The sequence below is a fragment of the Carcharhinus amblyrhynchos genome, chromosome 1, assembly GCF_965287045.1.
Source record: "Carcharhinus amblyrhynchos chromosome 1, sCarAmb.v2.hapA, whole genome shotgun sequence".
Classification (NCBI taxonomy): domain Eukaryota; kingdom Metazoa; phylum Chordata; class Chondrichthyes; order Carcharhiniformes; family Carcharhinidae; genus Carcharhinus; species Carcharhinus amblyrhynchos.
In genome coordinates this window covers 132052910-132069897 of record NC_137324.1, presented here as the reverse complement: position 1 = coordinate 132069897, position 16988 = coordinate 132052910, and the positions used below count along the sequence as shown (strand labels likewise).

The 16988-nt window shown below is 41.2% G+C and overlaps 1 protein-coding gene across 1 annotated transcript in view; it reads right to left on the bottom strand.

Annotated features, from left to right (window-relative positions):
• The window catches only part of sh3d19 (SH3 domain containing 19), a 132550-nt gene that overhangs the window by 69494 nt on the left and 46068 nt on the right, over positions 1–16988 (bottom strand). The window contains exon 2 of the mRNA XM_080192937.1: positions 5897–5942. Within this exon, the coding sequence (XP_080049063.1) occupies positions 5897–5942 (46 nt within the window). The remainder of the gene's footprint in view (positions 1–5896; positions 5943–16988) is intronic.

The window sequence follows — 16988 nt, the reverse complement described above, 5'->3', positions numbered from 1 at the left end:
GCTAGTTCAGGGACACAAGAAAAAGCTTGAGAACATAGAAGTGCTGTTTGTAGTAAGGTGAATTTAGAAATGTTTAAAGTTTATTCATTAGTTAGTCACAAGTAGGCTTATATTAACACTGCAATGAAATTACCGCAAAAATGAATGCGCATTTCATTTTATAGTGAAACTTGCGATTTTTCTCTACCTCTCCCCCCATAAACAGATTTTTGGTACTATACGGCTTCTTTTCGAAGAGCTTTTGGAGCCAATTTTAGTTCAGGGATACGCAACAGTGACACAGTGGTTAGCACTGTTGCCTCACACCTTCCAGAACCCGAGCTCAATTCTTGGCTCGGGTAACTGTCTGTGGTGTTTGAACATTCTCCCCGTATCTGCGTGGATTTTCTCTGGGTGCTATGGTTTCCTCCCACAGTCCAAAGGTGTGCGGGTTAGGTGGACTGACCATGCTAAATTGTCCCTTGGTGTCAGGGATGCCTAGGTTAGAGGGATTAGCAGGGTAAATATGTGGGGTTACAGGGATAGGGCCTGGGTGGGATTGTTGCCAGTGCAGACTTGACAGGCCAAATAGCTTCCTTCTGCATTGTAGGATTTCTATGATTCTATGAACAAATGCCACGCTCACCAGCTCAGCAAGAACTTTTTTAAAAAAGAACTAATGTTGCTTTTAAAGCCAAAAAATATTTTGAGGACTATTACATATTTTTGAAATGCTGAAATGAGTGTAATTTTAGGGACTTGAGAAGATCCTGAGAGACGGAATTTATGAACATTTAGAGACGTATAATATGATCAAAAGTAGTCAGCACAGCTTTGTCAAAAGCAGATCGTGCCTTACGAGCCTGGTTGAGTTTTTTGAAAATATGACTAAACACATTGACAAAGGAAGAGCAGCAGAGGTGGTTTATATAGACTTCAGCAAGGTGTTTGATAAGGTTCCCCTATGCAAGACTTATTGAGAAAGTGAGGGGCATGGGATCCAAGGGGACGTTGCTTTGTGGATCCAGAACTAGCTTGCCCACAGAAGGCAGAGAGTGGTTGTAGATGGGTCTTTTTCTGCATGGAGTTTGATCACCAGTGGAGTGCCCCAGGGATCTGTTCTGGGACCCTTGCTGTTTGCAATTTTCATAAATGACCTGGGGGAGGAAGTGGGTGGGTTGGTAAGTTTGCCGATGACATGGAGGTTGGAGGTGATGTGGATAGTTTGGAGGGATGTCAGAAGTTGCAGCAAGACAATAGATAGGATGCAAGACTGGGCGGAGGAGTGACAGATGGCCTTCAACCTGGAGAAGTGTGTGGTGGTTCATTTTGGCAGGTCAAATGGGATGGAGGAGTATAATATCAAGGGTAAGACTCTTAGTAGCGTGGAAGATCAGAAGGATCGTGGGGTCCAGGTTCATAGGACTGTCAAATTGGCTTCGCAGGTAGAGGATGTGGTTAAGAAGGCATATGGTGCACTGGCCTTCATCAATCGAGAAACTGAGTTGAGGAGTCGGGAGATAATGCTGCAACTGTATAAGACCTGGTGAGACCCCACTTGGAGTACTGTGCTCAGTTCTGCTCGCCTCATTACAGGAAGGATGTGGAAGCCATTGAAAGGGTGCAGAGGAGATTTACAAGGATGTTGCCTGGATTGGGTGGCATGCCTTATGAGGATAGGTTGAGAGAGCTCGGTCTTTCCTCCTTGGAGAGATGAAGGATGAGAGGTGACCTGATAGAGATGCATAAGATTTTGAGAGGTATTGGTTGGGTGAATTCTCAGAGGCTTTTTCCCAGAGCTGAAATGGCTGCCACAAGAGGACACAGGTTGAGGGTGCTGGGGAGTAGGTATAGAGAAGGTGTCAGGGGTAAGTTTTTCACTCAGAGGGTGGCGGGTGCATGGAATCGGCTGCCGGCGGTGGTGGTGGAAGCAGATTTGATAGAGTCTTTTAAGAAACTTCTGGATGAGTACATGGGACTTAGTGGGATTGAGGGTTATAGGTAAGCCTAGTAGGTAGAGATATGATCGGTGCAACTTGTGGGCCAAAGGGCCTGTTTGTGCTGTAGTTTTTCTATGTTCTATAATTTCATAAGGGTCATTTTCATTTATTGCAGGTGTAATTTGAGATATGTCAAGCTCATCTAAGAACGATACCTCTGAAAGTTCACACCTAGAGTAGCAAAGGGTGCAAATCTTAAATTCAAAGGACAAAACTAGGACTAGCCAAACTGCTCCAATCTCATAGTAGCACAATGTCTGACTGGGGGGGGGGGGCGGAAATTACTCTAATTGAGGACATCTTGAATTAACTGTTTAAAGAATGAAGAAAGTTAGTGAATTACAAAACTCAAGATGCTTCCAAGTACTTCACAGTCAATAAATTGCAAATTACTTTTTATTTTAAAGTAGCTTCAGGAGGGATGACGTGAGTCACCAACATTGAAACAGACTTAAGCATTAAGTATTGAGAAGTCGGCAATAATTTGTATTTACACTACACTTTCAATGTAATAAAATGCCCCAAGGACTATGCAGGAACATTATAAAGCAACATTTGACATCAAGCCATGCAGGGCTGAAAGCCAAAAATCTTAGTCAAAGAGTTGTATTTTAAAGGGCGTTGCCAGAATGAATGGAGTGTAGATATCTCAGTGGGATGTGGAACTAAACAAAAATGACGGAACTAGGAAGTAGTGTGGCAATGCAATGCAGGGATTTTAAATCAAGGTTGGGATTTTAAAGGGCCTTCCCTCTGAAATAGGATTGCTGGAAGAGGGTTTCAGGCGGGGGAAGGAGGAGAAGAGAGTTTGTCAGGTGGCCCAAGGATGTCACTGGGATTTTACTCTTGATGGGGAATTCAAGAATCAGTCAGTCATCCAGCCTGCCAAGTAAAACCTAGTGGACTGATGGCTGGGAATGGGGGATGGGTTTCCTTTCCAGGTCCCCTCACCTGAGAGAAGCCACCTCACCCCTCTCTGATCCTACCTTCCACCCAGGGGCCTGCCAGCCCGGTCTTGGTGAGATCGCGGACGTGCCTTCATCTGCGCTTCATCACAGTTCCCTTCCCTCTCGGACTTGCGGCAGTCCCATATTGGCCACAACTCCCAGTGGTGCTGGGAAAAGGGAGCCACTGGCCATTGGGTTGGCTGGTAGCTCTGAAGCAGGGCCTCTGGGGCCAGGTACCTCACCCCCAGTGTAAAATACAGTCAAAGAGTAAAGTTTTAACACTGAGGCATGGTTAAACTGGAAGCCAAGCTAGATCAGTCGGTACATGTGTGAAGAGTGTGTGTTAGGACTCGAGCAGCAGAGTTGGTTGAGCTCAAGTTTACAGAGGATAGAAAGCAGAGCATCAACCAGCATTAGGTTACAATAATAACATTTAGTGATAACAAAAATATGAAAAGGAATTTGTACCAGATAAGCTGAGGCAGTGATGAAATAAAGCGACTTTACAGAGGTGAAAATAGGCTATCTTTATAATGGTATAGACTTATATTGGGAGCTCAGCTTGGGGGTCAAACGTAAAATTTTAGTGGACTGTCTGGCTCAGCCTCAGACTTGTCAAGCAGAAGGACAGAGTTGGCAGCTAGGGATAGAAGTTTGGAGGTAGCACTGAAATCAGTGATTTTAGTCTTCTCAGTGTTTAATTGGAGGAAATTGCTGCTCATCCAAAACAATGAGACAAATAGCCTGACAAATATAAAGAGAGTGAAGAGGTAAAGTGAGGTAGGTCTAAGTATTGTCAGTGTTCATGTGGAAACTGATGCTGTAATTTTGGTGATAATCGCCCCAGTGTAGTGTGTAGATGGAGAATTGTAGGAATGGCATTTGGGGGACACCAGAGGTAAGAGTATAGGAGCGAGCAGAGAAGCCATTGCAGATGACACAATGGCTACAACTAGATAGAATGGAACCAGGCAAGTGCAGTCCCACCCCACTGCAGGATGATGGAGAGATGTTGAAAGAGGATAGCAGGATCAACCCGGTCAAAGGCAACAGGCAGGTTTAGAAAGATGAGAAAGGATTATTTACTTTCGTTGAATATCACTTATGACTTTGATATGAACTGTTTCAGTACTGTTGTGAAAACCTGATCAGAGGCATTCAAGCATAGAGACTTAGGAAAGATGGCATGGATTTAGAGAGCTGACAACAAATTCAAGGACATCAGAGAGAAAGGGAAAGGGACCAAAAGAGAAAATGCTGGAAGATCTCAGCAGGTCTGGCTGCATCTGTAAGGAACAAAAGAGCTGATGTTTCAGGTCCAAATGACCCTTTGTCAAAACTGTATATGGAGAGGAAAGGGAGGTAGTTTGCATGACTAAACAGGTCAGGATTTTTTCTTGAGAGGGGTGATGACTGCAGGTTTAGAAGAGGGGGGCACAGAACACAATTAACAGTATTAGCTAACACAGGGACTAGGAAGAGAAATTAGGTGGTCAGCTGTTTACTGAGAATAGGATGAGGGAACAGGAGGTGAGTGTTAGACAAGATAAGCTCAGAAAAGGCATGAAACTGGAAAATAATTTTTTTTAAAAAGTTCAGGATTAGGGTAGAAGGAATACTGGAGGAAGTCTGGCCAAGTGGGATTGATGAAGGAAGAGCAGTGGCAGAGGCAGCTGATGGGATATCAGTCTTGGTAACAAGTTCACGAGTTCTGCTAATCCTTGTTAGTTATGAGAGTGGAGGATCATGCCAGCAGAGTAATTCATCCTTTTGTTTCAGATGCTGATCAGTTTGCTATACAGTTCAAAATGCTGAATATCTTAACACACAAGACTAGAACATGGGAACCAGGTGTGCACTAGATAGTCTCAGAGTCAGTGCAGATTTGATGGGCTGAGTGGCCTCTTCTGCACTTTAGAGATTCTATGATTCTAAAAGCTAATCTGTCCTAACTTACAGTTCTGGGGAATGAGGAGTAACTAAAGTATCTCATCTGCCCTCTCCACAGCTGCTGCCAAACCTACTGAGCTTTTCCACAACTGCTGCTTTTGCAACTAAAGGAAGCAATGACGGACAGACTTTAGACCTCCTGCACACAGCCCCCCCCCCCATCCCACCTCCAACCTATTCAACTTGATTGATATCTTATAGATACACCCTCAGTACTGTTAGGGAGGGAATTTCAGGATTTTGATCCAGTGAAGGGACAGGTGAGTTAGTTACTTGCTGCAAGATTCCTAACCTTGGAACTGCTCTGGGAGCCATAGTATTTATATGGCTAGTCCAGTTCAGTTTCTAATAAGGATGTTGATGGGGCGGGGGAATTCAGCAATGGTAGTGTTCCATACAGCAGGAGGCCATTCTGCCAATCGAAAATGCACTGATTCTCTGGCAGTGCATCTTACCCAGATGTACCCCTGCCTATCCCTCGTAACACTATGCATTTAACCTACCAAATTCCTTAACGTATACATCTTGGGGCACCAAGAGGCAATTTAGCACGGTCAATCCACCTGACCTGCATATCTTTGAACTGTGGGAGGAAACCTGAGCACCTGAAGGAAACCTATGCAATCACGAGGAGAACGTGCAAACTCCACAGTCACCCAAGGCTGGAATCGAACCTGGGTCCCTGATACTATTAGGCAGCAATGCTAACCACTGTGCCATCATGCCACCCATCTTCATGTTTTACTTTGTAAAATAAACACACAGTAGATTCCATAAACATGTCAAGAAACAAATCGTTCTAAATTGAACTCTGTTTTGAATTATTATTTGTGACAATAGAGTCCAATTCAGTAGATGTTTCTCTTAAAAATGGTTCTTTTGTGAAGGTATGGTCCCTTACAATGCTCAGTTACCACATTGCTGTCTCTGTCTAACACACTAAAGGGTTAGTGCAAATGAGGAAAACAACATATTCCATACATCCAACTTATGCTTTCCAAAGTGTCACATTTTCCTTACCTAGAACTGCGGACTGATTGGTCAGGTTTATTTCTATTGGAACGATCTATAAACCAAACAAAAAAAAAGGATTACTTTGGATTCATGTAATATACACTTTTCAATTCAAACAATTATTCCATACAATAAACTGTGGATACAGCATTCACATAAGTGGTTTAAAGCCAATAATTAATTAATTAGCCAACTGTATATTAGAACATTTTAGTAGAAGGTGTACCATTAAAACCCATTGCTGCCAAACCCCAGCATGACCGCCAGTTTACAACTTTCCAAGAAACATTTGCAAGCATTAAAATGAGACGTTTTGCCATTACTATCTGGGTGGAAAATGGATGAAGTAATTTTTTCTCTACTGTGAGCTTCACTCACCTGCTGCCTCATGCAATGATGAGTCTAATTAGATTGTTTACATTTTCAATTATCAGCAAAATGTAGATAATGGTCAGACTTCTGTTTGTATTCAAAATTCATCTTTAACATTCTCAAATTAAAAAGTGGAAATACACTGTATTTTGTTCTTTCTAGTTTATAGAATATCCATCAGCTAAAGCAATAGGTTTGTGCTTAGTACATTACACTTTTTCCTCTGCCTCATCGCAGGTCTATGCACAACGTTGCTTTAACTATCATTAAACATTTGGAAATTTGCCCTCTAGCTTTTCTACAAATAATTTTGAAACACAGTCACAGAGTTTAATCATACAAAAGTATTTCATCATTTACAAGCTTAAAAGTCACAGATGTACCATGGGAAAGAGTACGCATTGAACATACTCTGTGGGATCTACTTTCAGCTTAGAGTCACTGTTCTGAGCTTTGAGGAAAGCTGAGGCCTTTAACTGAAACCTTTGATGGAGGTTATGGAAGACAGAAACATTTCAATTGATAAATAGAAATCAGATTACTCAATCTATAATTTTTCAATCCTGTGATTTGTGAAAGTCTGGCTTTCAAGTTTGTTACTAAGTAAACTGCATTATGTGATTTGATAGATTCATCAACAGCTATGGTGAACTTATAAGTTTATTTATTAGTGTCACGAGTAGGCTTATATTAGCACTACAATGAAATTACTGTGAAAATCTTCTAGTCACCACATACCCAGGCGCCTGGTCGGGAGAATTTAGGATGGCCAATGCACCTAACCAGCACATCTTTGGACTGTGGGAGGAAACTGGAGCACCTGGAGGAAACCTACGCAGACATGGGAGAATGTGCAGACTCTGCACAGGCAATGATCTGAGGCTGGAATTGAGCCTGGGTCCCTAGCATGGTGAGCAACGGTATTAACCACTGTGCTGCCCATGTTTACACAGAGCTCTTCCATTATAAAATGCATAGAGTAGCAAATTATACATATATACATAGAAAATTCCCAGCATAAAATTGGAACAGGAACTCCACATGATATGTACAACATGTTTAGGATATAGATTACTATGTTGAATGCATTGATTGTAGAATATTATAGTGGCGTTGTGGTGAATGACGTGCTGGTGCATTAGCCGTGATAAATTCTCCTTCTGTGTACCCAACCAGGTGCCAGAGTGTGGCAACTAGGGGATTTCCACAGTAACTTCACTGCAATATTAATGTAAGCCTACTTGTGACATTATTAAACAAACTTATTAAACTCAAATTCGATACAAAAACTATTTACTGGAACAATGCCATTATGTATGGTTTATAACATTTCAATGTGCTGACTAATTCAGTTCAACTCAGAATAAGATAAAATAACTTCCACAACGGCAATTTTTATGAACAGCCGTACAAACTGAATAATAATCTTAGCAATTCTCACTATCAGTTTATCAGTGATGTGATATATAAAGACAGTTATTAGGCTAGAACTCAACAGTTTAAGATTCTGACATCAGTTAGCTTTTGTTGTGTATAACTTATTTCTGTGCATTTCCATCTTTGATCCAATATCATAAAAAAAAAAGCATAACTGCCACAAATTGCAAAACAAGGGATTTGGTATTGTTAGAAGGGGTTTAGGATAACCTGGGAATAAAAAAGACTAACAGGTCAGAATAGGTTATAGTATATTATAGTGTATATAGTACAGTGAAAGTTAAAAAGTACCTGGAGTTACAAAGGTACTGTTTGATTAGAAACATATTTAAATTCTCCAACAGGTTATATGTATTTTTGAAAACTTACTATGTTCAGTATTAAAAGCATACACCTTGGCCAATTATACTGCTCTAAGCATGATGGGATATAGCTCATTAAGAACAACCACGTTCTTTGAAAACAATCTAGCTACTGACAGAAGAAAAGGAACCCTCTTATCAGTGTTGGTCCCAGACTGGAGAATGAATAGAGCAATACAATTTCCCGATAAAGAGTTGCTAGGATACAGGGAGAAATAATTTTATATATGTATTCCCATGCCATCAGAGACTAGCATTTTATTGGCCAAAGTAAATGAACTATACTAATAAATGATTGGCTTCCGTCCAGCAGGATGAGTAGAGGGGGAGGGCGAGTGATTTTTGAAAAATCGCGTAATTGTAATACCAAAATCAATGCACTATATTAACATCTTCATTACTACTATAATCAGCAGGATTATAAGCACAAGTGGATTTCAACCAAATCACATTCCTCCAGTTTAATTGTACCTTATATGAAAAACAGTCTATAATGAAAAGCAGAAAATTAATCAATTTTAGCATCCACCTCATAACAAGTTTCAATCCAAAACACACATTTCTCTATAGTTCTCGTTTTTGAGTGATCACGTTAACTAAAGGTATCACCATGTTGCACGTCATGTGTTACAGATGGGGGTTAATTTAAACAGCATGAAATTATTCCTCTCATCACCCTTCCATAAGCAGAAAAGGGTTTTGATTTGTTTCCCTCTTTATTAACAGTGGTGTATTTCCCAATCTCTCTGATAATGTTGATCCAATTTTCTATTCATAACTCTGCAGCAAAAAGGGTTAGTTTGCACATACTCAAAATGTGGTTCATAATGCAATCCCGAGGTGTGATTATTAGCCCTTTCACTATCACGAAGTTTAAAAAAAACACATAAGCTGCTATGAGAGAAACAATAACTCTTTATTACAGTTGACCCCAATAAGCTTCGAGAACTAGTAGCAAGAGTGGAAACCATAGAATATAGGTTTATTTAACAAAGGCCCTTAGTCTGAGAGAATTCAACAAATCAGACCTCTGGATATGGGAGAGATGATTAAGCTGGCATGTCAAGGATAACTTGCAACAATGGACAGCTAACACAATCAAATTTTACACTGATTGGATATTATAATTAAACAGGCATACAATGGCAGCAATTGGTTTTAACATTCGTATCTTATGCATGATGTAACTCTAATCAATAGTTGAGAGTGGATAGAGATAACCCCTATACTTTGATGGGTAAATGTTAATTACTTGTAATCAAAGATGAAATAATATCTGCTTGTGTAATCATGAATTCTGAACTCTGACTGACCACCAGCAGACATTCCAGCGGCCTAGCTATTTAGCTTGATTAAAGTAGTTATTCTGAAAACTTCGTGATTTGGCATGGCTACTTAAAGAGAACAAAGAACAAAGTTTCAGAACACCAAAAACAGATAAAGTTCCATAGTACAGAGAAAATATTATTGGTTCACATGGGCCTTGATTTTGGCTCTGGAATCCAATAAAGTATTTTGTCATGGAGGTCAGTGCACTGAAAATTGATCTTGCAGAATTCACTTTTCCAGTGGCGTTGACTTCACACAATAAGATTGGCACACAGAGATGAATCAGTCTCCATAGGCAATGGCACAGGATTTTCAGCAGAAACAGTGTAGATGGGAATCAGTTATTCCATTTGGGCAAGAGAGGCTATAAGTTAGATGGTAAACAGCAAAACAAACTTTTCAGTTCAGCAATCTATTATTTGTTCCACATGCTAGAGGCCCATGACATATGACTTCCACCTCATCATTTTTTTAAACAGAGTACAGGTAGCCATCATCTTAAATAGGTCAACCATTAGGAATTGAAAGGAAGGTTGCAGGACCTTTGCCTTAGCAGATAATCTCCTCCTTCTCACCAGCCTGGTTATTAACTGTAGATGGCCTTTGTGTAGCTCTTTAAGTTTGGGTTGTAGAGTCCTCAAAAGGATTGTCAGTGGCCTTTTAGGGATAAAGAGATGCAAGTTTTCCTAAAATTGCTAAGTAGCTTCTTTTGTTCAGGAGGTCAGACAGACAAAGGTTCAGCCGTTTTAAAGGTCTTTGTTCAGTTTTAAAAATAACAACGGGGCAGCTTGGGGCTCTCGCTGGATATCCAGCTGACAGGCAGAATTACCAAATGCCTCAATAAGAATCTACCCCATCTAATATTCTGAAGTTGTTTTAATGTTGCCATCAAATTTATGAACAGTTAATTAGACACATACCCAGTCTCTCCCTAACCAATGGGTCCCAACTAGCCAGTCAGATAAATGACTGTGAAAGGACACCGCTGCTCTTTCAAGTTTCCTACTTTTAAATTGTCAGATAGATTGTTTCAATTCAACTAAGAATCCTTCACTTGAACAACTTTCCAATTTCACAAATCAATAGTTTCAAAATGAAATCACAATATCAACTTTACTCTCTTGTGGAATCTTTTGGAACTGATTTTTCATTTGCAACACGTGGTTATCTGTTTGAAAAGTTGTCACTGAAGGTTATCTGACCTGATGTGTAAATTCAAAACCTGCTGTCTGTCTCAAAAGGACAAAAGAATATATTCCAGACTAAGAGGAGTCATCTACCGATATCCAGAGACCAACCAAAATGCATTCCTGAGTTGAATGGGTCTTCCTGAAACAAAGACAATGATTGACTCAACCTCCCTCAAGATGAATGTCTTCAAACAATAAACCAAAGTTGCAGTTAATAAGGGAGAAACCACATGGTATGGCAGCCATATTCACTAATCACTAAGCACCGTTTGCAAAAAAAAAACAGCAGCTGAAAAGACAGTAACATCTAGGCTTTAAGAATCAGAAACTAACACTGCAAGCTCTTCAATCCTGTTCATTTTCAGGTTCACCAATACAGCAAACTGATATCCTGGTAAGACTACAGGCAATTAATTCTGTGGTCTGCAGAGTTCACCTCAGAATCCTGAAAACCACTTCCAATGTGGTTTTCCAATACTTAATTCAGTATTCCTTTTGTTTATAAATGTGCACTATTCTCTTAAACTGTACTCTCCTACAGCATATTTAGCTCTGTGACAACGTGAATGGGCACCCTATTTCACGGTGAGCTTGTGGATAAACAATCCTTTTTACTTGAACTCACAAACACTTGCTCCTGGTTAATCAAATTGTCCAACACTTAGGAGTTATGAAACACAACATTCCTTTCAAAAGCATACTGATTATGGACAATAGGGAAGGGAACAGGGATTTCAGTAATGCTCTCTCATACTGTGAAACAGGATTATACCCCTATTATGCCACAAATAGTGAAGATGAAAATTGCTGAGTCTCTTTGCCTGGTAGCTGAAAGTTGACTATGTTCCCACAGCCATACAACAAGGTGCTGAGAACACCGGCCTTATAAACCCTCAGCTTGGTCCTAAGGATCAGCTTAATGTTATCCCATGGGCATTTCATGAGTCAGCCAAAGGGAACACCCACCTGGGCACTACCATGGTGACCAGTGGCTACAGCAGTTTGGCAACAAATGCCAACATAGAACAATCCACAATGTCACTTGGCAGCTTCAAGTGCAGCGCTTGTGACAGAAACTATGAAGCTGGGCTAGCGCTAAATATAAAAAAGGATAGTAAGAGTTTTTATAAATATATAAAAAGAGGCTGACTAGGGTGAACGTTGGACCCTTAGAGGATGAGAGGGGGGACTTAGTGGTAGGGGATGGGGAAATGGCTGAGGCCTTGAATAACTTTTTTGTTTCGGTCTTCACGGAGGACGTGAATAGTTTGCCGGGTGTTAGCGATGGAAAGACGGTAGGAGTGGAGGGCCTGAATGACATTATTGTTACTAGAGAGGCAGTGCTCAACAGACTGGAGGGACTGATTGTGGACAAGTCCCCAGGACTGGATGGAATGCATCCAAGGGTTCTGAAAGAAGTGGCGGAGGTGATAGTGAATGCCTTGATGATTATTTTCCAAACTTCGCTGGATTCCAGGGAAGTGTCGGAAGATTGGAAAATGGCTAATGTTACGCTGTTGTTTAAGAAGGGTGGCAGGCAAAAGGCAGGGAATTATAGGCCAGTTAGTTTAACGTCTGTTGTAGGTAAAATGTTAGAATCCGTGATCAAGGAGAAAATAGCGAGGCATCTTGAGGAGAATTGTTTGATAGAGCAGACTCAGCACGGTTTAGTTAAGGAGAAGTCGTGTCTGATGAATTTATTGGAGTTCTATGAGGATGTGTCTAGGGCGGTGGATAGAGGAGAGCCGGTGGATGTGGTCTTTCTTGATTTTCAGAAGGCTTTTGATAAGGTGCCGCACAAGAGGTTATTACAGAAGGTCAGGGGTAGGGTGTTAGCGTGGATCGGGGATTGGCTGTCAAATAGGAGGCAGAGAGTGGGTGTCAATGGGTGCTATTCAGATTGGCGGTTGGTGACTAGTGGAGTGCCCCAGGAGTCGGTGCTGGGGCCTCAGCTATTTACCATTTATATAGATGATCTGGAGGAGGGAACCTAGTGTATGGTGTCGAAATTTGCTGATGACACCAAGATTGGTGGAACGGCAAATTGTGCGGAGGGTGTGGAAAGTCTGCAGAAGGATCTAGATAGGCTGGGCGAATGGGCCAGGAACTGGCAAATGGAATTTAACGTTGGCAAGTGTGAAGTTGTCCACTTTGGTAGGAATAATGGTAGGAAGGACTATTACTTACATGGTGAAAAACTGCAGCATGCAACGGTGCAGAGGGACCTCGGGGTCCTTGTGCATGAGTCATAGAACATAGAACACTACAGCACAAACAGGCCCTTCGGCCCACTAGTTGCGCTGATCACTTGTATACCTACTAAGCCATAGACCTATCTATAACGCCCAATCCCATTAGATCCCATATACTCATCCAGAAGTCTTTTAAAAGACCCCAGCGAGTTCACCTCCACCACCACCGACGGCAGCCGATTCCATTCACTCACCACCCTCTGAGTGAAAAACTTACCCCTAACATCTCCTCTGTACTTCCTTCCCTGCACCTTAAATCTGTGTCCTCTCGTAGCAACCATTTCAGCCCTGGGAAATAGCCTCTGAGAATCCACCCTATCTATTCCTCTCAACATCTTATAAACCTCTATCAGGTCGCCTCTCAACCTTTGTCTCTCCAGGAAGAAGAGTCCCAGCTCCCTCAACCTATCTTCATAAGGCATGCCTCCCAATCCAGGCAACATCCTTGTAAATCTCCTCTGCACCCTTTCAATAGCTTCCACGTCCTTCCTATAGTGAGGCGACCAGAACTGCACACAATACTCCAAGTGGGGTCTGACAAGGGTCCTATAAAGTTGCAGCATTACCTCCCAACTCCTAAACTCAATCCCTTGATTAATGAAGGCCAGTACACCATATGCCTTCTTGACCACATCCTCCACCTGCGAGGCCGATTTAAGAGTCCTATGGACCCGGACCCCAAGATCCCTCTGCTCTTCAACACAGCTAAGACTCCTACCCTTGATATTGTATTCCTTCATCCCATTGGTCCTGCCAAAATGGACCACTACACATTTATCTGCGTTGAAGTCCATCTGCCACTTCTCCGCCCAGTCTTGCATCCTATCTATGTCCTGCTGCAACTTCTGACATCCCTCCAGACCATCCACAACACCACCAACCTTTGTATTGTCTGCGAACTTGCTAACCCATCCCTCCACTTCCTCATCCAGGTCATTTATGAAAATGACCAACAGCAAGGGTCCTAGGACAGATCCCTGGGGCACTCCACTGGTGACCGGCCTCCATGCAGAAAAAGACCCATCCACAACCACTCTCTGCCTTCTGCAGGCAAGCCAGTTCTGGATCCACAAGGCCAAAGCCCCCTGGATCCCATGCCCTCTCACCTTCTCAAGAAGTCTTGCATGGGGGACCTTATCAAACACCTCGCTGAAGTCCATGTAAACCACGTCTACCACTCTTCCTTCATCAATGTGCTCAGTCACATTCTCAAAGAACTCAACTAGGCTCGTAAGGCACGATCTTCCCTTGACAAAACCATGTTGACTATTTCGGATCATTCTAAAATGTCGCAAAAACCCAGCCTGCAGGTGCAGCAGGTGGTCAGGAAGGCTAATGGGATGCTGGCCTTCATAGCGAGGGGGATTGAATATAAAAGTAGGGAGGTCTTGCTGCAACTGTACAGGGCACTGGTGAGGCCGCAGCTGAAGTACTGTGTGCAGTTTTGGTCGCCGCACTTGCGCAAGGATATTTTGGCCTTGGAGGGAGTGCAGAGGAGGTTCACTAGGCTGATACTGGAGTTGAGGGGGTTGAACTATGAGCAGAGGCTGAATAAACTAGGCTTGTACTCGTTAGAGTTTAGAAGAATGAGGGGAGATCTCATTGAGACATATAAGATGATGAATGGGATGGATAGGATAGAGGTGGAGAGGCTCTTCCCGCTCAGAAAGGACAGTAGGACTAGAGGGCACAGCCTCAAGATAAAGGGGGGGCGGTTTAGAACGGAGTTGAGGAGGAACTTCTTCACTCAAAAGGTGGTGAATCTCTGGAATTCTCTGCCCGTTGAAGTGGTGGAGGCTGCCTCGCTAAATATATTTAAGACGCGGGTTGATAGGTTTTTGATAGGCAAGGTGATTAAGGGTTATGGGGAGAGGGCGGGAAAGTGGAACTGAGCCACGACAGATCAGCCATGATCTTATTGAATGGCGGGGCAAGCCCAATGGGCTGGATGGCCTACTCCTGCTCCTATTTCTTATGTTCTTATGTTCTTAAGCTCTCTCTCTCTCTCTCTCTCAAGGATTGGCCTTTACAGTAAAGGTGCACCAAAAGAAACCATCCCATCAATATGGATTGCTTGCTGCATGTCCATCATTTTTCATACATGGAAGGATGCTAGAGATAACAATGCCAAATAATAATGGGTTTGATGCTAAAAGGTCTGTTCCGTATTTCGATTTCCCGATTTTTTTAAATACAGCATTTCGCTCTTTTGATTAAACATGCAAGTGTGAAAGAGAGACAAAATTAATTTGTAAGTACTATATAAATCAAATGGGTTTGTCAGTAAATCTGATTTGATATTTGTTCAATAATGAAGTCTAACTCTGTCACAGGAGGCCCCTATTAATTAAAATTCAATGAGGCCACTGCTATTAGTTTACATTTGAACTCTCGAGGTTAGTTTGAGTTTTTCTTAAACCCACGACTCTCTATAATGTTATAGTAGTGGCTGAATTCAGAAATACTTCTGTTGTTTGTGAAAGACTTTTAGAAACACGGGAATTGATTTTGAAACCAACAGAAATATAAATTGGAGAGATATTAGAAAAAGCAGCAGATTCACCAATGCCTAGTTTAGATTATTGCCCAAAGTCAAAATCTATCCCAGTCATTCAACAACTTAAACAAATTGTATTTAAGAATACAAAATTAAAATCAATATTACACTTTTCTTAAAACTGGATAGAAATTACAATGCTTGGGTCTTAATGGATCATCAGATTTCCTCTGCTGTCACAGGATCATGTCGCTCAGAACTTTCAAATCATTATTCAAACATTTTAACTAATACTTCACTTTTAACTTCTTTAGTTAACGAATTTTGAAATGATTTGTTCAATGTCATATAGCATAAACATACAAGTCATAGACAGACTGTGAAGGCAGCACTCTATCTTGTTAATTCCCCCAATGCATTTGGAACGCACCAGAAGAGTGAATTTCAATTTGGTTATAAAAGTTCTGTTCATTTATTGATCATAATTGCATGCAATTTAAAATAATTTCACAATTTGTGACAAATAACCTATTTTCTAGTAAATATGCCAATAATTTTAAGTAACTGAACCAGACATTAAAGATTCTCAGTTTGACCCTTGACCTGACCGGGGACAAACAGGCACCACGACTGACCTCAATTTTCTGGGTTAGGTTCTCATTCTAATCACTGAGAAATGGCCCTTGTGGAAACGTATCTACGTGGTGATTGGGCGCAGACAGAATTAGCTGGTTGGGTGTGCTGTCCCTTGCAGGGAAATACTAACATTCACCATAAAAACACATTATTAGCTCAAGAGCCCCCCTATTCCAGGAGGGAAACCAGGAAGTAAAAAATTCCTGGATATCCTGCTGAAATTAACAATAGGATGTCTCAAAACATTTTCTGCAGGTTTCCTGTCTAACAGTCAAATTAAAATCATCCTCAAGGTGTCCACGGAAAAGTAATTCAGAAAGTTTTAGTGAAGTGTGTCAAAAAAATACACAACACAAATCATGCTGCAAAATATTTAATAAACCAGCACTTCCAACTTATTTTCATTAAGAAATACAAATTTAATTTAAAATGTCACACTGACCTCAATACCACACCACCATGTTTAATTGTCACGCTGCTCGTCAAACATCCAGTGTAGCTTCCAATTAATTATTGGGTGAAAAAAATTCAACTATTAGCTATCAGCTCCATCGCTCTCCCTGGCTACTTTATGAAGCTCAACTGCCTCCTCAGCATTTGCAACCTCAACATTTCATTTAATTCTGAATTGAGCTTTCAACCCTCTATATTTTCGATCACATTAACTGGGGTGAGTTTATGGGACATTGTGCTGTCAACTCTTTCTTTAGATAGATTCTCACGTGCCCTATTTTATTGTTTTAAAGTAGAGCTTCTTGAAGATGGCTGGTGGTATTTATTTAATAATGAATCCTTTTTGATCGTAAATGGCTATAGGTTCTTACTATTTTTCCAGACAGATTTTCTTTAAACTAATGAAACAGAAATCCACAGGCACCATATAACGAGCAAACAAAATATAATAGATTGTTCAAAACTGCTCATCACTAAACACATTTGACTAGCACGCATAGATGCTTACTTAGACTGAACATATTTAACAGTGCTCTTTTATCACCTAAAAGAGCAATCACAGAAACAGTA